At 43.1% G+C, this 25135-nt stretch overlaps 1 protein-coding gene across 1 annotated transcript in view; it reads left to right on the top strand.

Annotated features, from left to right (window-relative positions):
- The window catches only part of SLC2A12 (solute carrier family 2 (facilitated glucose transporter), member 12), a gene marked incomplete at its 3' end in the record, with an annotated part of 29932 nt that overhangs the window by 269 nt on the left and 4528 nt on the right, over window positions 1–25135 (top strand). Inside the window, exon 2 of the mRNA XM_009585010.1 lies at window positions 7733–9114. Coding sequence (XP_009583305.1) covers window positions 7733–9114 — 1382 coding nt within the window. The remainder of the gene's footprint in view (window positions 1–7732; window positions 9115–25135) is intronic.

Raw genomic sequence — 25135 nt, forward strand, 5'->3', positions numbered from 1 at the left:
GCGGCAGGAGCTGAATGCCAGCTGTTAGCCAGCAGCAGCGTGCCCGCGTAGCTAATGCTCGGGGCTGGGGGAAAACAGCCCCGCAAAGCCAAGGGGCTCTCGGGGCACGCTGTCTCGATTTCTAAAAGTGCGAGAGGGGAAAATGTGAGTAAGGAAGGGAAACGCCGGCTTGAATTTTGAATGAAGGTTTATGTGATACTTTTCCCAAAAGGCCTCGGTCCTACTGTTCGTGCATGTGCTGTCTGTTGTGTAAATCCCTTTCCTTTATGAAGATCAGTCACCTGAAAAATCGGAGAACCCACTGACGTCTAAAATAACAACGGTGCTCGGGTCCTTGCATGCTCGGGAGCAATTCAGCCCTTTTCACTGAAGTGGAGGGAGGCCAGGCAAGCATTGCACCTGCTCGTGCAGGGGGAAAGTACAGTGTGGGGGGACGGGGACTCCCTCTTGACTTTTCTCCCCTAGCATTTCATGAAGAAACAGGGTTTCTATGCTAACACCCTGAAAAATCAACTGTATAATTTCTTATGCAAAGATCTTTGAGTGCTGAAGCTGAATTTCATAGCTCCTCACCTTTGCTGTGCTACCCAGCCAGTTTTTCTAAGTTACAGCATGGTTTTGCATCTTGAGTCTCTTTCACTGATGATAAGATCAAGGGGAAAACGACCCACGATTGCGACATTTCTCACCCACAAGACCTTTTTACCCAAACAGGAAAGCACAATTGTAAGCCAGAAATGACTATGTCCTGAGCAGGTTTTGTTCACTTAAAAATGAATGAACCGTCTAACCCATGTATGTTCAGATACCACAGGCACAATGCTTTGGTGGAGTGTAATAGCAATCAGTCCAGCAACATCAACTGATACCTGGAAGCAGAGGAAGCAGAGGTTAATCAAGAACAGAAAGCCAGGCGGCGTGCAGACATATTTAACATTACCTTAGGGTATGGGGGGAGCAATGCAGATGGTCATAGGATAGCATTATCAAAGGGAAGCACAGCAGTTACAATAAACAGACAGCAAAGTTGCTGCGGCACAAGGGCTACAATTAGAGAGTACGTGCAAATTACACACTTGGCCTTGCCCTCAGAAATTAAAGCAATAACCTGAGGAATTTATAATTACCTAGTTAGAAATAAAAAGAACTTGTTGATTCTTACTGGAAAATAACAAAACAAAACCCAAATCACATTTAATGTAACGAAGGGCCAGGCTGCCTGTTGACATAATGAAAATACATGGCAGAGCACTAAGAGAGATGGAGAGATGGCCAGGGTGGGTCTGCCCAGGATCTGCGTTCCCATCTTTCCATCAGTGCCAGGGTGCTTTTGTTCATGAAATTCGAATATTACTCACACAATACATTCATTGGGCTTGCGCTGTACAAAGTATACAATGCTTCCCACCATCGCAGGAATTTAGATGTGTGAAAATGTGTGATACATTAGCTTCCTTCTGCCTTCTTTTTTAGTTCAATTTACAAAATATTTGGTTTGGTTTTGCCTTTCACACTTGGGTGGGAGGAGTCACATTTGTCAAATGGTCATGATCCCACATGGCCCTGACACTATTTTTGAGTAAATTTAATATTTTTCTGAGTTTTTCCAGCTCTGCTTGCAACATAACTTTGTCCCAAAGCCATCATTTGTTTCATCCCATAGGGTCTTGTTGGGTAACTGGTTTAGATCCCATGCCAGGCTTCTAGATGGACAGTTAGATCAGATGTATCCTTGCTAATAGGACAACTGCACATATTGAGCAGCTACTGGATCTAAAGAAACCTCAGGCATTAGAACAGATTAACAGAGTAACATATATCTCTTTACCATATCTCTTTACACCAGACAGAGAAGATGACTGTGACAGTGCAGCAAAGATCATGATGGCATAAAAATGGGATAATCACCGTTTACGAGAAGCAAAACCATGATTTAATTATGCAGCAATTCCCAACACATGCCATCAAATATTTATCCTACAAAAGCTTGTGATCCACATGCTATACACTTCAGCAAAATGCTCCTCTAAAGACAATTTGGGGAATTTTAAACACTATTTCCCTGTAAAGGCAAACTTTTTGTATGTCAGACAGCACCCAGATGGAGAAGAAATATATTGTTAAAGATAGCTTAAAATTTGCAGATACAGATGCTGTAGTTTTAAGATTTATCATGGATAAAAGTAGATGCTTTGTTCTACTGAAAAAGAGAGATTCCATGTTGTGGATTCACATCTAGGCAATGCACTCAACTCGTCATGATTTTCTAAACTATGCTTATTAACCAAGGGTTGACAGAGCTTGATTTCACCTTCCAAATGTCTAAACAGATCAAAGAATCCCCAAGGATTTAAAGAACATATATTTGACCTTCCAGTAAAATACTTTCCTTCCCTCCCAAATTGAGACATTTCTTACCTCAGATTAAATCAAAGTCAACAGAAGAAAGTACCATGTTGGAAGAAACTGTCAAGTCCCCTCCTATCAAAATAGATGTGTTTGCACAGGTCACATGAAGAAGTAATCTCCCCCCACACTCCATCCCACTAGTTTTCTGTACGCACACCACATGTTCTCTTGGGAGAAAGGAAAAAAAACCTACATCACAAAAATCTCAGTATCTGGACTAATGTGGAGCGTGGTACTGCCAAGGTGAGCTGGGAAGGGCTCCCAGGCACCTTTCCCATAGCTCTCCCGCACATGAAGCGGGGGAAGAGTGGTGTTTCCCAGCTCAGCCTGCCTGCAGATCTTCCCTGGCACAGATCATTTACCCGTAATGCCCATAAAATGCATGCACAGACCAAATATTTTGCCTTTGGAAGGACTGTATTTTCTCAAATATGTGCTTGAAATTAAGAAAAGGGGCACACCCTTACTACTTGGCCCCATCCCGTCTCATCAGCAACACACTGTGCTATACTACAACTGCGCTTGGTCTCCTTTTCAGGAACCACGCATAAACATTTCCAGCAAATGTTCTTAAAGACAGGTTTGTTTGCCAAGCAGTGCTGCTTTTGACCTGAGGAACAGTTGTGAGAAACCATTTTGTTTACATGGGGAAACTAGAGAATAGACTTTCCAATCACTTGTCACATACCAGCCACATGCTCGTTAGCCATGGTGTTTGTTGCAGCCAGAGGAAATTTCTCTGGAAGCCATCATTTAAAATATTTTATTCCCCTGGGCTGCACACTGCCATGTATTTTGCAGGCATCTCACAAAAATAAGAGGAATATACATTTTAAGAAGCTTTTTTTAAAAAAAGGAATGCCTAAGAACTGCCAGCAACATCATTAAAAGTGACACTTAAAAGGATTGTGAGTACAACTACTGCAACATGCTTTATCTGGAAACGTTAAAGCAAAACATATGCTGAAGTCAGAGGGAATTTTGTCTGGAGGAAGACCACGAAGGAAAACCGAGCAGAGATTTCAGGGTTTAACTCAGCAGGCAGTTCTGAGCAGGCAAGTCTTAGGTACTCCAGTTACAACAAAACCTCATAGTGAGATAAGGATGTTTCTCAGCAGAATAGTGCCTGTGAAGCACAAGAGACTCCGAGTTAACTGCTGAGTTTGCTGCTGCTAATGCAGAAAGACAATATGTCTCCCTCTGCATCACATCAGAATCTGCTTTTCATTGAGGGGTCTGCCTTAGTTACAGCCCTCCGCTATTTCTATACGGACGTGGGCGTGTGTCACTGGACACATGAACAAGGATTTCAGCTGACCCAGTAAAAACAAACCAAAGAAACATTAAGATGCTGGTCAAGCTGCTGTACTTGGAGAAGCAAGAAATATATGGGCTTGAGTGCTTCCCCAGCAACTTCCCAGGTGTCCAAGCTCCTCACCCAGCTTGTACAGCCCCTCGCATTAAAAATAAATAATCACTTCAGTTGCTCTGATCTGAGGACCACAGGCTGAGGAGAGCACAGTCTGGATTGTAAAGAACAGTGCCGACGGTGGACTCCGTCAAGATATTTGACTTGGCACTGTCATTTTGCATCAGAAACTGCAACCATACAAAACTGACAGTTGCACATTTAAAGAATTAAAAGCCGTGCAGGGCACAGACCTCAAAGTATCAAGAGGAGACACTGCCCACGCTGCTGTGTTTCTGCTGGAGAGCCTTAAACTCAGTTTTTATCCCTCTGTTACTTAGCATTTTTTCTCAATTGCCTGGAAAAAGATAATAACGAATTATTTGTGGGTGATAAAGGTGACGGGTGCTTAATACATGGGATATGGCACTGGCTGATTGCAATTTGGAAGGCTTGGCCTGCTGACTGCGAGTGAATGTGCTGTCTGGGGTTCCTCTCTGCTAACTTTAGACATCTGCATCTGAGCAAGCCGCACAGATTCCTTTTATAGGCAATGGAGAGAAATAGGCATCTGACCTACTTCAGACATCTAGAAGTGCCTATTTTTCACAAGTGGTTACAGAAGAAATCCAGAGATGCTGTAGGTCTCTCACAGTTAGGTAAGTTGAACCCATCCTATGTGTTTTAGTACAGACAAACGTAAAGTGATTTGCATTCCTAGCTAGGATGCAAGAAGGCAGGCCATATTTAAAGGAAAGGCAGTGCCTTGGAAAGAACCCAGTCAGAAAAGAAGTTGATTGTCCTGTAGGATAACCAGCAGAAGATGAGCTCCTGTACATGGCTTTGACAATCCTTAGATGAGTAGAGGGGGAAATGTCCACCAGGAGTGGAATTATGACAAGTGAGTGACAATTATGTCAAGTTCCTATCTGGCACTGTGCAACCACTGCAGGAGCACTGGGTCCAACTCGCAATTTATTGAAGAAGTTGATAATCTGGATAGAGTTCAGAGAACAGGTCTCTGAATGCTTAAGGGACTGGTAAACTTGTAAAGCCTCACAGGCTAAGTGGTTTATCAAGGTCTGTGAGATGACTCAGTGACAGTCTATAATTTTGTACTTAGTGAACACAGCTAAGTGCAGGCAAATGGAGAATGGGATCTGATGACTGGAAGCTGAAGTTGCAGAAATTAAGTCTAGAAATAATTTACAGATAATTTACAGTGAAAGCAATTAACCATTGGGACAACTTATGACTTAAAGTCATTGGCATTCAATCACTAGCAATTTTTAAATCAAAGCTGAGTATTTTAAATGGCCTACTTCAAGTAAAATGTAATTTAAATGTGTTTGAAGGGTTATGTTGTGCTGTTCATGAGTGTCAGACTGGATGACCACAATGGTCCCTTTTGGTTTCATAATATATAAATTAAAGCAAAATCTTAGGTTACATCTACATGGTTCAATGACGTAAAATAGAGAGATATCCAAGAAAGCACAAATATCAGCACTAAGCAGTAGTTCGGGCAGAGCACTGTGATCAAATTAGCAGTGTAACTTCTGATACCCAAGCTCATTCATTCAGCACAACACTGTGTTGTTACCAGCCCTGATTTCCAGCCAGGATTCATTGGAAGGGTATATTTTCCACATCTAGTAATATATAGCAAGCAGGCAAGTCAAAAGTATAAAGTGCAGGGAGAAATTGGGTTTTGCAATGATAAAACATATATTGCACGCATGCATTGGAGGATGGAGCACAAGTAGCACAAAGCAGCTTAACTGGAGTCAGTAGTACTTCCACTGAAGTGCTGTTCAGCGTGTGAAGGAAGCACAGCAGGACCTTGCCCTAACCCATGCACTAACCTCTATTTAAAATAAGTGCAATGATCTCAGATGCTGCAGACATAAAGGAAGAAAAATCTTTGGAAATAATACAGACATGGACAACAACAATATAAAGAAAGATTGTGCCATCACCAGAGCATTTTGCAAATCTGTTTCTGACGTTTTCTTCAAGCTGTCCCCCCTCCATCACAATAAATCTACCATCCACCCCCACCTTCTGAAAGACTTCTCACAACACTCCCATTCCCCCCATGCCCTTACGGCCCATCATAACAAAACCATGTGTTTTTCTCCCGTCTCCTGTCTATCTCTGGCTTGCCAGCCACCCGAGCCCAGAGGCGGAGCGGGCTGAGGCGTGCTGGGTGCACTCAATAGCTCGGGGCTGCTGCCGCTTCCCTTCTGCTTGGCCTAAAGGGAGCGAACCGAGAGCCAGGTAGGAGAGTTAATAGGCGATACTTATCTTAATAGACTTAATGGGCTTACGCACCTCCCCTGATCCAGGAGGCACAGCTTATATTCACACAGCTATCCTCTGCCACCCTCCACAATAACCCGGCCTCCTGTGGAGTGGCTGCAGGGCGTGATGGCGGGCTGACACCCAGAGCCAAACTGCCTCCCGGGATTGTCAGGCGGGCGTGAGGTGGCTTGGGGCACAACCATGACAGGGACCATGCCAGCAGTTTAGTAGGATACATGGCCACGTGCCAGGGTCCGGGCCTGGGCTCTGGCGCTGTTTATTTTAGCAGTGCAGACGTACTGCTAGGGCTGCCCTCCTCCTATCTTTTCACGATTTGTTTTAGAAATGTAATATCCTCTGTCAAATGGGACCCATCATCGCCCATGGGCTCAAAAGTTATTGGCAAGGAACTCTAGGCAGTCAGTGTGATCAAAGAGCCTTAATGCCTTAGAAAAATAAGCTAAAAATAAACAAAGTCTATGTATCATTTTCAATTAGACCATATACCACTTGCCAGCCAAGCTGGAAAGTACTTGTTCCAGGAGAATTAACTGAAATACAGACTTTGTTATGCTGCAAAAGCTACCTCTCCTCAGACATGTCCTATCTCTCCAACTAACCGGAAAATCAGAAGTCAATTTACTCTTTTCCTAGTTGTGTGGCAGCCAACATCACGATGAGAGGAAAATCATGCTGGGAGAAAGAACAAGACCAACAATAACAAACTGGTATATTCCTCAAGGTTTAGGGTGCAAAAGGCTTCACAGTTAGTAGAATACGATCAGTCAAATCTATCTTGTAACAATAAACAATGAATTGCAGTTGTATAAAATGAGTTTGTTTTAAAGTGGACATTCAAAGGCATAAAATCTCCGTTTGGTTTATGTTTTCACCATCTGTTTTTTATTCCTGATATTGTGGCTGTCATAAACTATGTGAAATATTTGATCCTGATATTCCAAAGAATCTGAGATTAGTGATGAGCAAAGCCCAGAAAGTTCATGAATTTGTACCTCAAAGACTGGTTTCCCTAGAATATCCCAGCTATCTGGATCAGCCTGGTGCTCAGTGGATAAGTTTCCATTTGGCAAAATAAAAACACTGGTACCAGCAGCCTTCATGGCATCCTCAGGTGAAGCAAAGGAATTAGTAAGTGGTGAGGGAAAACGTAACTTGTTACTTCTTCAAGTCAAGGTTGAAGCAATTTGGCTGGGAAATTACTGCTTTCCTTGCCCATGGTACACTAGTTGGGTGAACAAGACTTCCTCAATTCAGTACAGGAAAAACACTGAGAACGTCCCAAGGCAAAAATTGCTTTCTTACTAAAAGGTTGTATTGCCAGTGTTGCCTTTTGCAATGATATTCTGAGGCAGAAGGTTTAATTATTTAGGGCCTGATCAAAACCTTATTGATTTCAGATCAGGAAGATAAGGAACCCAAAAGCATTAAAATTAAAGAGGGTTTTATATGAACTAATTTTTTTTTTTTCCTTTTCAAAAATAGCTGTTTATGTCACCACTGCTGCTGGGTTTGTATGCATCTAACTGTTTTGCCTAAAAGTTACAGAAAGATTTTTTGGACTGGTAAATCAAATAAAGTTGTTATTATTAGTTGTAAGAATGTTGCAGAAGTCACACTTTCAAGTTTTTGTGTTTTTTCTCTTATTTCAGGCTGTGGAACATTTACTTTTCTGTCTTCTGCCGTTGCTGCCGTAAGTGGACTTCTGATGGGTTATGAGCTGGGCCTTATCTCTGGAGCTCTTCTTCAGATGAGCAGCATATTAGCACTCTCTTGCAAAGAGCAGGAAATCGTTGTAGGTTCCCTACTTTTTGGGGCCTTATTTGCATCCCTTACTGGTGGATTCCTGATAGACCAATTTGGAAGGAGACTTGCTATTATTATTGCATCTTCTTTACTTGTGTTGGGGAGTCTGATTTTACTGCCCTATGAATCATATGGGATACTTATTGTGGGACGGATTGCCATAGGTATTTCCATATCATTATCATCAATTGCAACATGTGTCTATATTGCCGAGATCGCCCCACAGCACAGAAGAGGCCTTCTTGTATCACTAAATGAACTCATGATTGTGATAGGCATTCTCTTTGCCTATATTTCAAATTATGCATTTGCCAGCGTATCTCATGGCTGGAAGTACATGTTTGGCCTTGTGATCCCATTAGGTGCTTTGCAGGCTATTGCCATGTATTTCCTTCCTCCAAGTCCTCGGTTTCTTGTCATGAAAAATAACGATGAAGCTGCGAGAAAAGTACTGGAGAGGCTACGGGAAACATCAGATGCCACTAAAGAACTTACTGTGATCAAGTCTTCCCTGAAAGAAGAACATCAGTATAGTTTCCTGGACCTGTTTCGCTCAAAAAACAATATGAGAGCCCGAATGTTGGTAGGACTCACTCTAGTCTTTTTTGTGCAAACAACTGGGCAACCCAACATTTTATTTTACGCATCAACTGTTTTGAAGTCAGTTGGGTTCCAGAGCAATGAAGCTGCCAGCTTGGCTTCTACTGGAGTTGGAGTGGTTAAAGTGGTCAGCACAGTCCCAGCCATGGTTTTTGTGGATCAAGTTGGAAGTAAAACTTTTCTATGTATTGGCTCTTCTGTTATGGCAGTATCATTGGTCACTATGGGCTTAGTGAACCGTAACATACATGTGAATTTCACCAATGTCTGCAGAAGCCAATCTCCAGAGGATTTCTTTCTCCAGAGACCGGGAAACCTCACTGGTGTCACTAATGAGAGTCTCAAGGGTCTCTTTGCTAGCATGGCTTCACCAGAAAGATTGTCATTTGATGCACAGAGAAGCCCAGATGTTGCCAGGAGAGGAGAACTGAACAGGACTGCCCTGGCAAGAGGCAAAAGCACAACAGGGTCTCACATGGAAAGTGGGGAGGTTCCTGTTGTCCTGAAATGGCTCTCACTGGCCAGCCTGCTTGTTTATGTTGCTGCATTTTCCATAGGTCTTGGACCAAGTAAGTGTTTCATTTTTCTAATTCTTTGTAATGATTTACTTACAAGTGGATTAAGTGCTGGGATGACATGCCCAGCTTGGCATCAGACAGTTCCCCAGTTGGGCAAAGCCGTGTTTTCTGCTAATATGCTCTGGTATTGTCACAGGCTGTCCTGGTGGGCCTGGGGTGTACTTTTTAGGAAGAGGTCCTGCCCATTAAGGTCAATGGCCTAATCTCCCTTCAATTCAGTGAAATCAACTGCTCCTCTTCAGTGAAGTTAAGAACTGCTGTGAGCTTTGTACAGCAAAATTATGGGGCCTCTGGCTACCTTTCTTCTTCCTAGTCTATTGTGTCCTTACATTGGGAAGGTTAAGATGTAGGCATTTACTGCTGCTAACTCATAAACCCAAGATAATGATAAGCTCTAGACCTCTGTATGGTATGACAGCATCAAATCTATGAAATGCCAGCATACCTGAGTCCTGCTGAGGATCTGGCTCCCTGACTATATAATAGTCTTCAGATATAGAAAAGACATTCAAGGTATCAGAGTTCATGAGCAAACTGTAGTTTCATCGCCACTGCTTGTGCTGAACAGCACGAGTGGAAGAACACAAAGGCGTGTCACTGTACAACCAAGGTACTGCTGCAGCTGCCATCACACTTGCACGGTTCCCACTCTCTTCAGAGGAGAATACGTCTGCCATTCTCAGGACTAGCAATTATATCTCTCCATTTTGTTTTGTTTTGTTTCAATAGCACTTGCATATTATTGTACTTTGAAGGGGTTGATTTTTTAAGCCACACTGCAAAACCCACATGCACAAAGTCCATTATTTATTAACAGACTTCATGTGCCTTTGTGTCCTGGCTCAAACTTGCCTTGCAAACACACTGTACTCCTGCTGCACTATTATGATAAAAAGCTTGCCACAAGAATATAACCCAACAATTGCACTAACAGCAACTCCCTTGCAGTATTTATTTATTTTAAGCATTACTCATTGGGAGAGCAGCGTGAGATAAGCATTCATTGCCAGGGCAGCGAGCTTGACTGTGTTATTGCAGCATTATTCCCTCCCTTGCAGACCATCTTGGGGCTGGATTCTGCTTTCGATGACATAGGTTCAAAACCAGGGGTGCAGCCCTGAAAAGAAAAAGTTACTTGAGCTTTTACTTGGGTGTTTCAAACACCCCTTTAATGACCTTCAAGGCAGGGGCACCCGCTCAGGCTTAGCCTCCTCTTGAAAGCTGCTTTCCTGTTGACCCGCCTGTAAATGTGTTCCTGGTTATTTGAGTTGGCCTAATGTGAAGTTAATGATAATGACATCTACTTCCTTGAGGGCTACAGAAACTGAGGTGTGTTTGCCAGGCTAATCTGAGAAGTCTTTGAGACCCGTGCTTGTTTTCTGACCTCTTTCTTGACTAAGAGCAAGTTTGCTTTCAAACTGCAAATGGGAAAGAACAGGGACCGTCTCAGCTCCAGCATGCTGAAATCATGTATGATAAAGCCACGGTGAGGCAATTTAAACTGACAGATGCGTTTGTGTCGCAAGTGAAGGCCAGGTCTAGGAGAGATACAGGTATTTCAAATTGCAGATAAGTACTTTCAACACATTTCCATGCCTTTAAAAGTACATTATTCAGTTAAAATTGACAATGTATAGAAAATTCAAGGGTCAGAGAACCAAGAGATTGTTGGAATCTGCAAAGAATCTATTGTGGTTAAATAGTCTGGGTTGGGACACAAGGTTATGATTTGCGTCTCATACGCAGCCTTCAACATCTGCTGCTTGCAGTCCAAATCCTTGAATGCATTTTAAAAGCCTAGCTTTCTTATCCTCAGTGTTCCTTTCTTAGTGTAAAAAAAAAAAAAAACAAGCCCCTCTGCTTATATAAAGTAAAGAGTTTTGACAAGTTTGTATTGTTCATCTCTAAATCCGGTCTGTGGTCTGGACCAGACCGTTAGCCATTGTCTACTCTGCAACGGGAGGGAGGCATTGATGCTGCACTCGCTGGCTGCTGTGGCCAGGCAATGCCCGGGTGCCCGGGGACAGAAGCACTGTAACCTCCACACCGCTATATTTTCAATGCAAAAATCTCATACTCTGCGCGATGTCTGCCCCTCCTGCTGGCTAAGGTGAAGGTGGTGCTGGGGATGTGTCTGTTTGTAACCTACGGATCAAATCAGCCTCTTTTGGACAAAGAGCAGAGAGGATCTTGCTCTTTTCCCTCCACCCCACAAGGCCATTTCTGGAACAAATTCACCCACTTTATTTTGAGTCCATGCTGCATTATGTTCTGTGGAGATAAAGGAGAGTCTATGTAGCGCCATTAGGAAAACGGCATACTCTTCATAGGGTAGATCACGCAACCTGAGTTCTATCATCTTTTTTTTAATTACTTTGTCTTTTTTTTTCCCCTTCCTTTTTTGGGATTCTGGTCAAAGAGCTAGTTACAGTCCAGATTTGTATAGCAGACATTTATAAATGTATTTTTCCACAATTTCTCTTTTGTCTCCAAATTACACGAAGTAGATGGATTTTTTAATGAACTAAACATATGCTAAATATATTTATTGCCATTTATCAAAGCACCCAGGCAGCACAGTGATGAGCACTCAAAAATAGACAGTGAGAGATAAAAGCCATTTTTGCATTATAAAAGAATTCACAGACTAGCAAACATCTGCTTAGTCACTTTTTTGATTCTGGGGTGCTCTGTATTTATATCATCAAACCTTAGGCAAGATAAAAAGAGTATTGCTGCTGCTGTGTTTTGGATTAATCACGTTTGATGAACTGCGGTTCAACAACTTGTTCACACTCAATTTCACACAATTATGAGGATGTTTTGTAGGTGCAACAAATCAGCGTTTTATCGCGTCGCAGAACAGCACATGCCGTCTCTCCAGGGATGTTTGCAGAGGCATTTCAAGGCAGTCATTGGCTAAGGGGACTTACTTGACACCCATCTTTGTCCTGAGTTGCCTTTGTCTATATATCAGAAAGGTCAAACAAAGATCAAACTGTTCTCACCAGGGAAAGATGCCTGCAGAGCCCAAGAGAAACCTCTCTCTGGCTGCCACGTGAAGGATGAGGAGTGCGAGAGGGGCTCTTCATTGTTTTCAGCACGTTTGCAACAAGAGGCATTCGAATCCACTGCATGTGGAGCGGGGGACAGGAGAAATCTGAGCCTCGCAGAAATGCTGCTATGCTTCGCACAGGGAGCAATGAGTGCAGGCTAATGAGATGAGTGCAGTGTGGAGGTAGATCACCAATTCGTCGCCCAAGCTAAAAGCTCAGTGTGACCCTGGAAATTAATTTAACACAAAGGACACACAGAGATATTCTAGTCAGGGCCATGACCATGAATGACCACTTACCAAATGACACAGAGTTAACTGAAATAGTTGCAGAGCATCTTATTTGCCAGATGCTCTGTTCAAACCACTTGAGGGGCAAAAAATAGTGGTCTTTTCTTATAAGGAGGTGTCACCTCCTTCACTCATCACTGTTGTGTGGTACAACAGGTTGAGATGCAGGAACCAGGAAAGCCAGACTCCTGGAGTATCAGACTTATTTTCCAAAATAAGGCTGTAAACGTGGGACTCTCGGGGTTGGATGGAGCGTGTGCAAGAGAGTTCTCTTGGTTAACAACTGTAGGGCAGCTCTAACCTTTCTGAAACAGACTGGGTGCCCAGAGTCCTGCTGCTTTCCTCAGGGACCTGACGAACAAAATTCAGATTCGGGTGTCAGATGGCACTCGTTACCAAAGATCTGCTTCTCTGCCCTGATAATCTCCTTTTGTACCATTTAGGATCAAAGACTAAATAGGGACAACCTCCCTCCATATTTTTCTATATATGCCCTGAGTGAGGAGGTCTCACTGGGTGATCTCACCAATAAGTAGCCAAAAGAGAGACAGTAGCACCGTACACATTAATACAGGGATGCAGTATGGTCTGAAGGCAATCCTATCCCCTTTATCAAACAAAACTCAGAGGGGCTCTGACAAGTCCTAGGGTGAGAAACAAGTAATGCAAACTCAGTCTGGACCCAACAGAGCATCTGTTTTCCCAGTCTGAATTTGTTCTAGCAAATAAAAAGCAAGTGAGCAAAACAGGACTTGGGCAGTACCTCTTTACACATATTGTGGGAGTGCAGTTCAAGGGGATCTGTGCACATCACAGGGATTTTTTGCTGTGGAATGGGGAACACTTTGATTGAGAGGGGGATGTCAAATGTGTGCATTTGGACTGCATGTATGGCATTGGTGCCTTGCACAAAAGAGCTCTTCCTCCTCTGTCAGTCCTTTAAACACATTTCTGTATAACTGCAAAGGCTTTTAGGCAGTTGACCAATGCACTTCGGCATAATCCGCTGGTGCAAATCATATCAGCTCCGCTGACATCACGGCAGTTCATGCTGAGCATGAGATGCAAATCAACAAAAGCACCTACAAGTGGGACTGAGGGGCAGTTTCATGATTCATCCTCAAAACCATTTAGAGCATGAAGTCTGAAGGTATTCATGTCTCTGACAACCTGGGACTGAAGATGTTTTACTACTGCATGTCCTAGAGCAGCCGCCAGCTTTGTGCAGCTCTCCAAAGCCAAGGGCCAAACTCTCAGAGCTCTCCTCTTGGAGACCATCACAGGCTCCTCTTCCAGGGGACTTCTCGGAGCTGCAGGGATGCCCTGGCCCCAGGTGCTCAGAGCCTGCTTGGCACATACACAGCTGTGGCCACAACACATCCAAGGCAGATCAGTGTCTGCAGCTGGAGAAATGTCTTCTGGGTTTCGGGGCTTGGAATAAAAAATATGACATATACCTATCCACGTAGATATAAAATCTAAAAAATATTTTTAACATATTTGTGGTCAACAAATAAGTGCATAACAGGGTCTTGGAGGAGTGATTTAGCAATTACTGCAAACCCTGCTTTTCCGCATAGCTGTTACAGTCCTATTGAAGCACAGCTCCTGTAAGTGGGTGCTTGTAGGACTGGCAGTACTTTGGTATTGATTAAAACCTGTTAAATAGTGGAATTAAATACCCATGGGAAGCCTTCTCAGACTGGGATATTATGTCCTCTGTTGCCATCTGCTAGCCTCAGCCATCAGGTGAATATTCTGATTGGAAAACTGGAAAAAAATGGCATGCTCATCTCTCCATTCACAGCAGTGTTTCCTTTTAACTTCTGAAGTGAGCGTGTTACTCACAAACCAGGGGACCAGCCGGCGCCCGGGGCTGTGAAGTCCAGACCTGCAGTGGATGCAAAGCATGTCTGAGGACCATGTATGTGTTAGGGGAGGGCGAGCACAGGACCCACAAAATGAGGGGTAATTTTGGGGACAGCAGTTCCCATCAGGGTGTCTCCCCGATGGACCCTCAGCCGCTGACTCACAGCCACCTCAGACTGAAGCCTCTCCGGCATTTGGGGACACCTAACGTCTCCCTGCTCGCTGTGTGGGGGTGCAAAGGCACATACAACTGCCCGGCTGAAGTTAGCAGGTAGATTCGAAGCTGTTAGGGCAGGCACAAGAGAAGGACGGACAAATCCCCGCCTGCATCTACGCAGGTTAACAAACCAGCAGCTTGTCACTACAGTCACTTTCTTCATCAGGAAACCTGGTCTCACAGCCAAGGCAAGGGAAGCCATTTCCCTTCTGAGCTACCTGTTGCTAAAGACTTTTTTGTCTCTGCTTTCCATTCAGCTTTAACCTGGATGCTTGGGCCCCAGGTTTGAGCACCCGTATGATCCTAGCGCAGTGAAGGGCGGCAGGCCACCAAGCCACGCTTGGGTTACTAGTTTCACACTGGTGAAATTCCTCCCACATGAGGGATCTGGGATTGCAGCTTCGTGTCCCCCAGGCTGGGTCCCCCCAAGAAGGGGCAGTGACTATGCTCTCCAGCAAGCCCTGCTACGATGCACTATCTCGCTGCTGTGGGAGCAATCTATGTGGGTCGTCGGCCTTGTAAGGAACAAAACCATGCAGGGAAGTCAGTGAAGGCAAGTCCCTAGTGAGGGCAAATCTTAGGAGCAAATTTTTACTGATGAAAGACTAGTTTGGGATGAGAGATGTCTGTTTCTAGTTTAAACCTAGGCAGATTTGCCATATTGAGTATATCGGAGTTAAATTTATATCAGCTTGAATGGAACAGCTGTTTCAACATGTTTGGAAATGTAACTGATGTGGGAGCCAGATTCCTCAGATAATCAACAAAGGGAAATATTGTCCCCATCTAAGGGGGGCTTTCAGACCCCTGCTCTCTGACCTCTCCTTTGGCACAGCCCTCCGTTCCTCACTGGCTATTTAGGGTGATCAGGAAGCTAAATTAGACTGTCTGATAGCGTTCCACATATAACATGCTTTAACTTTTGGTCAGCCCTGAAGTGGTCAGGCAGTTGGGCTAGATGATTGTTGTAGGTCCCTTCCAACCGAACTATTCTATTCTATTCTATTCTATTCCCATATAAAACCCCATTTGTTTTGTCTACGTCTTATTGTGATGTTGAAGTCATTTAAATGCAGTTTTAAACCCATGTTGGGGACAGTGGGGAAGATGGAAGAATGATCAGGCAAGAAGGATCATGGAGGATGGAAGAAAGCTCAAGGGTTCACAAGAAAAGTGAAATCCATGGAGGTGAGGAAGGAAGTAAGTTCCTCTTTCAATCCATCACGGTCCTTCTTATGCAATCTTATGTGGTCTGTGGTGGTCTTTCTTCATGTATCTTATTGGATTAAGCAAGCCAAAACCCAGAGCTGGAACATTCCCCTAAAGCCCAGAGAATTACACTGGAGACAAATTTAGTCCCCTTGACTTTGCTCCTGTGATTCTTAGATTAAGCAGCTACCTGAGTTAAAGCATGATACATTAGTACGGTTAAATGCAGAACCTTTTCCGTGTGTTTCACCTCAGTCACTAAATGCATCTGTAACAAAACCCAGAACAGCTGGTTTCACGTATGACACTGAACAGCCCAGGGACTCGATCACACAGATCGTATCTCTTATGATCCATATTGCATAGGACTGCTTTTTCTCTGCCCCAAAATGCTCTTGGACTTAATCTTGGCCACAAAATGCTCTACCAGAAACTGGAAAATCTTGTGGGAAAGAGAACTGTCGGTGTGGAAATTCTGACCCTCCATGGATTTAGCTGGTTGTTCCTGTGTTTTGAAATATTGTAAGCTGTATGGCCTTGCACTAGCTTGGAAAACACTAGTAAAAGATAGGGGTGTCTAGAATTCACATCAGTATCTTTGACATTAGAGCAATATTTCAGGCTTTTACAAAACATGTGGTTATTGTATTAATTTATAGTGCACATGAATTTGATGTTAACAGGCATTCATGCTCAACATTGTCTTGTATGACATTTGTTTGCAATGTTTTATTTTTGAGCTTCTACATTTTGCAGAGCAGCTGTGGCCTGGCCTTAAATTTCACAGAAATGAGCAGCATCAATTTTACATTGTTTTGTGGTTTACTCTGGAAAAGGAGATGGTGGTGGGGATTAAATCAAGTGCTCAAAAATAAGCAAGTGCTTAAATGCTTTGTTGGATCTGAACCAGGATAATAAACCTTGGAAATGTGTATGTTTCACTGAGGATCAGTACAGAAAGTCCTATTTTAGTTAATTAAAAACTGATCTTGGATTCTTTATTTTATGACAAGATTCCTAACACTGTTCATTTGTACTGAGTCATCTTTTAATGCATGCATCCATGCGGTTTGAATATGACACTTCTAGTATTTATCTAGTTCATTATTCCTGTGCTATTCAAATGGTGCCTCATGAGGCCTTTATTTCACACTGTGTTTGTACTACCAAGCTGCAGTAGAAAGACAAGGCATGCCAAAATGAAAAATAAAGCAAGGATTGTGAATTGCCCACTTCTCCCTATTTCCTTGGCCCAGACAAGGTTTATCTGAAGCCCCTTGTTAACACATCAGCCAACCCAGGAATCGGTTTGCCTTTTCACAGGCTGATTGGTGAAGTAGTGAAGTGCAACCCAATTTATGATGTTTTTGGATAGCTGGATGCTGAATCACAAGATTTCAAACTGCAGGAGGTGTTTTCTAAAATACCAGCCAAATAAGTTAATCTTATCTAACTTGATAGAACCTACAAGTTTAGGGGGCTTTTTTAGGTGTGAAAAAGGTCATAATAAGGAAAAAAATGCTTTTGCAGTAATGAGACATGGCAATGTCAGTGGGAGCTCCTCCTTAATTATTTTAAGACTCCATTTTGCAAAGAGCAGAATAGCCTTGTTCAACCCCAAGACTGAACTTAAACTATATACTGAGGTGCACACGTGAAATCTGGGATGTCATTTTCACTGACATCTGTGTTCCTGTTCATAGATTTACTTTTAAGTATGTGAATGAGGGAAAGTCTTGGCAGATCAGGCCAAGGGCTTTGCCTTCTGAAAGATAGAGCCCTCGGTACTGTGAAAAAAGGGAGTGACCACACCATGCCCCAGCCAATATTCCTGTGTCTTTGCAACAAAATTTGGGCCTCCAACAACTACCTAGAAAAGGTAGGGGACTACCTGTGTTTTGGCGTATTATGCTCCACTTAAACAGCAATTTGAGTCAATATTCTGAGCTTGGTGCTCTGAATTGTATAAATATCCCTCTACTAATAGTTGTATGTTGATAAACCTATTGACACAAAGGCACTACTTAAGAGGAATGGCTCCTGTGCTTAAAATTAGGCATAGTTTTAAAGTTCGACTCAGGTTAGTTAGTAGCTGCTGGCCAAAATGAAGCATTTACCTCCAGACTCACTGGATTTTATAAAAAAATCTAGCGAATGAATATTGCTGTGATTCCAGCTAGTAATTGGGCCTAACAATCCTCTTTTGTTCCACAGGAACATTATCTTCTGTAAAGTGGTGCACTGTCAAGTGAGTCTAGCATACCATCTTGTACAAGCTTTCATACGGTAATCAAGGCTGCCTATCATTAGCCAAATTTGCCCTTCTTACTTTGTAGGTCAAGTGTTCCATTTAAGCATTCAGTAAATAATAGTGGCCTTTGATAATCATATCAAAGACAATGAAAGATTTCACATTTGTTTCCTTGACCACGTTCTGGGAGAGAAGATCACTGTGACACTGAAATCTGTGAAAAAGTTTATAGGGCATATGTCAAGCTTCATAAAATCCAGTTTCCTTTGGGAGAGAGGGCTGGGAGGAATTTTTTAGAGGCAAGCTGATCTTGGGCCAGCTTTGTGCAAAAACTAGAAATGTCAGTAGGACTTCAAGTGCAAAGACAGTATTTTATTTCACTCGTAAATATTATCAAACTAAAACAAGTATTATAAAGTATGAGAAAATAATTATGCCGGAAAGGCAAAAATGTGCAATCACACAATATTGGCACTGCTGAGGAAGGTGTAGACTGGCAGCCAAAGTGCAGAGAGCATGGCCCGATGGTAAGTCAGTGCATGAAGTCAGGAGACCGTTTCTCCCCATGGCATCTGAGTTTCTGCGTCACACTGAGCTCTGGGAAGCAAGCCAGGAAGATTTTCTCAAAGGGAAAGGGGACACAGAAGGGCACCCAGCTTCTGTTGCTGTTGAAAATTAGTCCTAAGTGCAGAAAACCCTTATGAAAGAAGGAGAACTAAAAGACACTTTGTGGCGGGCTGACCCAGAGCCTTCACACCTTCCTCCTGGCTGCCTCCCTCCAGCAACCAAAGCAAAGCATGAGCAGCAGTGACCAGTGAGGGACTTAAAAAAATGGATCACTGCAAGCCTCTCACTAAGTAAGTCACTGTTGTAAAAAGTTGATTAACCTTTCCACTGAGATTTTTGTAAAGCGTACCCACAAATCTCTGTTTTGCAAGAGCAAAGGCCCAATCGCTCTGTCCCAACAGCTCTTTTCTGTTGCGCACTCCCTCAAGGACCAATATTAGCCCTTGGATACTGGAAAAACAGGTTCATTCACCCCACCCAGCTGGGTAATTTCTCCACTCCATACTTTTTAGAAGTGAAATATGTGATAATCTGAACTAATTCACGCACAACTTCCTTGTGAATTAGAGCCTCTGGCTTCTGCAGTCATTCCTCTACGAATGCCTCAGAGGATTATCCTGGATTCAATATTCTGAACAAATAAACACCTATAAACAGAAATACACATTTCAGGTTTTAATTAAAAGGCCTTTTTTTTGGATGGCAGTATGTGATTTATTATAGCACATTCTCCCTTGAAAGCTTATTTTAATTTTTTCTTTTTCTCTCTTTTTTTCCTTTCTGCTTGCCCTGCAAGTTGTTCTGTCTTGATGGGACAGTTTGAGTGTCTACATAACAAAGGATGAGAGAGAGAGAGACAGTGGCTGTGAAATCCAGTTGCAAACAGAATTGTCATCTCATACATCAGTTCAAATCAACTTCTATTAGGGGACCTGAAAAGAGGTACTGACTATTACACACTTGCCTACAGTACAGCTATGATGCATCCTACTGATATATTTGCTGCTGAGTACTGTTATTGGGCAAGATGGGCCACAAATCACATTAACTAAGACAGTTCTACCATTCCTAGATCCTTATACATCTATCACTTCTTGCCCAGTAATCCTTCAGATGGGAATCACTGTCTATAAGAAAGTTCTTGTTCATGACTATTCTTTCAAGCTGAAAATGGATGGTAATTGAAGATCACTGAAAATAGATTTAAGAATATATTGAACAGCTTGCATGAACCAGAAAAACCCATACCAGGCATTACAATGTTTTCAAGTTCATGGAGATGAAAATTCCAACCGTAAACAAAAAAAAGAGCATTAAAATGTAGGCTCACAGTGGTGAGAGGGTTAGGGGAGGAAGGATGGCTGGGGAAAATCAGACGTGAAGTACATCTCACTGCCCTCCTTCTCAAGTGGCCCAGAAAACAGGGGAAGAAGGTAATGCGTTGGTCTCTCAGTCTCTTCCCCCAAAACCCTCCTGCTGCTCTAATGTAAACTGGAGGAGGCAGAAGTGAAGGGTGATTTCCGTGGCCCACTGCAAGGTTCCTTAAAAAAGCACATGTGAGTGTTCAGTCTGTCTATTAGATAGTGACGCAAATAGTACAAACACTGGACAACAATTTTTATGTACTCTGATACAGCCTCAGAGATAAAAGGATTAAATCCCACTTGTCCTAACATATGTTACTTCAAGGTGACAGTCTAAAGGATTAACCATTGGAAACAGAAATGTAGTGTATCAGAAGAAAAGAAAAAGAATTTAAGACTTGCCACACCACAGCAGCTCATTTTGGATCGTCAGTGGTATCGGGTATCTTGCAACCAGTAGTAGCTGCTCGGAGAGAAGCGCCTTGGAAGCCATAGAATGAGGTACATACTGCCTTTGCCTGCAGAGATCAGGATGCAGCCAGAGGCATGAGATTAGCTGAGGCTTCTCCTGACTCCCCTCTCTCTCAGCAATGGAGCAATTCCACTCCTTTTAATGTGCACACACAGGTTTGACTTGACCCTTGGCAGGCTGGCACTCTGCTGACAGCTTACACGCTCTCCAAAGCAATATAGCCGCTCCTTTGCTCCACATTTGCCAGTTATTAATTTTGAGCAGCCATTTCAGTCTCATATTATGGGGCAGAGCCAGAGAGACAAATGGCTCTCATTAAGCAGAGTCATCGATTTTTAACGCCAGTCACAATCGTCTGCTTTGACCTCTTGCACAAAACCATGGGCAGAGTTTCAGTCCACTTTTCATGCGTCATATGTCTTTTACCTGCTTTGGAAAAGGACAGACTTCCTCTCACTCTCTCTTCTTTCCAGTCTAAGCATCCCTCATTTTTGCCAGCCCCCCAAATCTCCTTCACCAGAGCTGCTGCGAAAGCCTTTGCAGGGGCTGCATTGTGTGGGTGCCGGGAGCAGTGCCGGGACAGTGCTGGTGCGTTACAGCAGCAGGTCCCCCCCGCCCCAAATCCCAGCTCTGCCCCAGTGCTGAGAGCCCTCACGGGTACACACTTCATCACCACGCACACCGTGAAGGCTTGTGCCGTCCCCTGCAACGTGCCCTTTGAAATCAAGGCAAACCAGCGCTGAAGCTGGCCTTTTGTGAGAAGTAGTTGGCCTCGTGGCTATTTGTGTTAATACCCAGCAAAGCCAGAAACCAGGTAAATGGAAAACCTGTGGGGTTTCATAAGCCTGGAAAAAAATCTGGTCTTGGCAAAGCCAGTCATTCGCCATGTCCTTTGACTTCCTTCCTCTCATGGCAGCTTCCCAGTGGCTTGCTTGCATCCTTCCCCAACGCTGACCATTTGTTACACGTTCTTAGACGGTCTGCCTGCATTACTGGTGGGATAATCCCTTCCTTATCTTCCCTTGGACCTCATGTTGCTAACAGCCCAGTCCTCCCTTTCAAAGTCTTACATTCTTCTGCCTACTTCCCTCCTAAGCTGTAAGTCCACTTAATCTCTTTCCAGAGTTTATACCTCAGAAACTTGAATTCTTTCAGGTATTGCAACGGCCGCTTTCTAAATTTCACCATAAAGAACTTATCTCACACAGTACAGGTATAGGAAAGGAAAAAATGCTAAGCAGCAAATGAATACCGAGGAAATCTAATATTTCATTAACGAGAGCTGCTGAGCAGCTTCCAATTTGCTTCTGCCTCCTGGCAGGAATAAGGTCAAAACAAGGACATTTTTCATTCATGTACCTCACTTGAATGTTGAGTACCCTCAAGCTCACAGTATTTCTTAGATATTCTCAGATTTTTCTGCTTCTCTGGTGTAAGTCTGTTAATTTTTTTAAATTGTTTTTTATTTTCTGCATAGCTGTAAAGTAAGGAAGCAAGGAAGAAATCACTCGAGGGTTTGAGACATCTCTTTGCTTATGGCCCAAATATAGAGCTCATTAAGTTGGCCACGTTGGCTCAAACAAAAAGGCCACTCAATCAATCTGTTACCCTGCCTCCAACAATAGCCAGTAGCAGATGCTGAGGAAAAATATATAAGAAAAGGTCGATGCAGCACACACAGTGCGTCTTTCTGCCTATTTGTAGTTTAGGGAACTTCAAGAAAAATGTTGGGGATTTATTTTTACTATTGTGAACAATAGTCCTTGATGGACCTTTTTCCCCACGTACAGAAAAATAATGTTTTAACACTCAGCATTTAATCATTTTAACCCACTAATATTTTTCACATCTGAAGCATCTTGTGAAAGTGAGTTCCATAGTTGAAACATGCATTGTCTGAAAAAGCACATCCTCCTGCCTCGCCTAACTGCTGTCCCTGGCAACTTCACTTGGATTCTTTTGGTTTGTATCTTCAAAAATGTAATGAAAACGTCTCCTGTGTTCGTCTCTGTTTCCCTCTGCTGTACGTTATCTAAGCTGAAGAAGCTGAAGCTCTTCTGTTTAATTGCTCTTTGCAGAGCCCATTACCACCTCTCTCTGTGGCTCATCTAGTTCTGAGTTGACCAAATCTGCATGCAACATGACAATACAGAGGCACAACAGGCATGCTCAGTGGCACATTCAGTGTTCCCTTCCCAATAATTGCCAAGCCTCTGTTTGCCTCCATGACCTCTGCCTCACGGGAGATGATGCTGTCCCTGAACTGCCCACGGAGATCCTTTTGCAATTCTTTATGATCCTTCTTCATTTTTATTACCCCAAATAATTTTATACCATCCGTAAGTTTTGCATGTGCATTCACCTCCCTTTCCTGAGAGATCTGGAAATATACTGAGAAGATCTAGTAATCTCCTTCCACTGTGAAAACTGGCCTTGTCTTTGTTTCCTATTATAAACAGTTATTGATCTATATGAATACCTTCTCTTCTATCCCATGACACTTCACCAAAGCCCTTTGAAAATGAAAAGCAAAGTGGCTCATTTGTTTCAATCCCCGTGTTCCTTAATTCTTTCAAAGAGACGTGGCTTTCCTCAGCAAAAAATAGATAACTCTTCCTCAAGACACTCTATGTATCCTCCTTTCCTTCTTCCAGCTGAGATTACTTGGCTTTATCCTAGCTCCAGCCAGCAGCTTGGTACAGAAGTCTACCAGGGTGACTCCTTCCTGCATCTCCATAGAACGTTTTCTTCAGTGCTGCATGTGTCACCTCCTCTGTCCCTGGCCTCTCATCCTCTCAGCCAGCAGACTCTCAAAAGACTTGGCTGCCTGATGATGGTATGGCAAGTAACTTTACAGCAATTATACTGTGTTTTCTTTGTTTGGACACAGCATACACCTTTATGGAAGGCATATTTCTATTTCTAACAGCTTTCTTCATTTAGTTGTTTATCTGTGCTGAGCTATTTCTTTTTATTTTATTTGGTTGTATATGTATTTTAAGCCTCTAATCAGGTATTTTAAACATTCTCCTTTAACACCACTGAAGCATTTACCCTGACTGTCCTTTTAATTTCTTTATAGGAAGCACGCTTATTTTAACATTGTTCTCCTTTTGAAACAAAATGTGGTAGGCTCTTGGCTCTTCCGTTTCTACAAGAATATTGAATTTGAAATGTTATAATCAATATAACAGAGCATCTTTGTGACAGTTACATCTTGAACTACCCCTGCTCAGCACTGAAGCAAGATATGCTTTTTTTTCTCTCATTAAGTATGAGGCAAAGTGCTAAAAGAAACCATCATCTACGGTATCTAAAATGTAGCTCCATTATGCACTGTACTCCATTATGCAATTTATTCAGCCTTAATGGGAGCAGCTGAAATCTTCCGTTATTATTCTGTTTTCTGCCTTTACAGCCCGTGACTTTGTTTAGAGGTGAATGTCACCATCATGGTCAAGGGGTTGTTTGTATACCTGAATCCTCTGCTCTTCTTAATTGGGCAAGGAATGTCAGGGCATTGAGTTTCTGTGACATTTAATGAAACAGTTAAGCTTTCTGGTCCAATGCAATATTTTCTTCCACATTTGCAGTGGATGTTCTTTTTTCTACATTGTACCATAATAAAAGACCATGCAACTGTACAATTTTTCTTAACTGCTGTCAACATACAACGCACTGCAGGTCAGCAAAGGTGAGTTATTACCTGCAGCCACTGCATGAACAAATCCCACAGTTCCTGAATCTAGCACAGAGACTCACGCTGAGCCCTTAGCCTCATCTCTTACCCACATCTGACCTGGAGAGCAACAGCTCTTTTCCCATCCGTTCCATAAACACCAGCCAAAGGTGGCCAAAGCAGACACTGAAAACTATTGAGTGTGTGCAGTGTGGTTACTATCACAGCATCCTTTTGAAATAATGTTAGATGACACACCAGATGGAGGGGTGGTGAGGGGTTATTTGGACCCTCTTTTCAAAGAGAGGCTGATTTCCCCTATAAAATGCCACTGCTTAGGCTGGTGAAGGCAGAGCACATAATTGACTCTGCAGTGACTTTGGGAACGTGCGGGTTAAATTTCTGCAGCGCTGCGTGCACACAGCGCACAAGATAGGAGCAGTCATTATGAATGGGAGCCTGGGCCTAGTTACTGGCTCCCCAAGGGAAAGCCACATCCCCGCCGTACCTACAGCAGCTGCTGCCTTTTGGCAAAGGTACAAATAGTAAAAACAATCCCAGAGAGGTGCTAAAAGCAAAGAATCGATCGTTATCGCTGCCTCAGCTTGGGGAAAGGGATAAACAGACTGTAATAAGTGTCAGATTTCTACAATTGCTCTTTCTCCGTGGGGAATAAGCCTATCCACTCCTCGCCAGCTAAGCAGAGGTCAGGGCCATGCCAAAGGAAGTAGCGACCATTGGCAGACATGAAGAACAGACCTGGTGTGTCTGTGGGATCTGTCTGAACTAAATAACTGGTTGAAGTAAGAGCAGCTAACCACTATTGCGGCTGATGCAGATCCTCAAGTATTTTGGTTTCTTAACAGGAAAACAGTATGTTTCAAACCTCCAGACAAATTGCAGTTAGCCTGAAAGGGCCAGTCCGTCCTTGGAAAGATGCATGGTATAGGAGCTGCCGCAGTGCCACACATTTCAGCTGTGGCACGAGCCGTCCCGCAGTGCCCGTAACGCTGCCGAAGCTCATCCAGCTCAGGGCTC

This window comes from Fulmarus glacialis, unplaced genomic scaffold (genome assembly GCF_000690835.1).
Source record: "Fulmarus glacialis isolate BGI_N327 unplaced genomic scaffold, ASM69083v1 scaffold36250, whole genome shotgun sequence".
NCBI classification, from domain to species: domain Eukaryota; kingdom Metazoa; phylum Chordata; class Aves; order Procellariiformes; family Procellariidae; genus Fulmarus; species Fulmarus glacialis.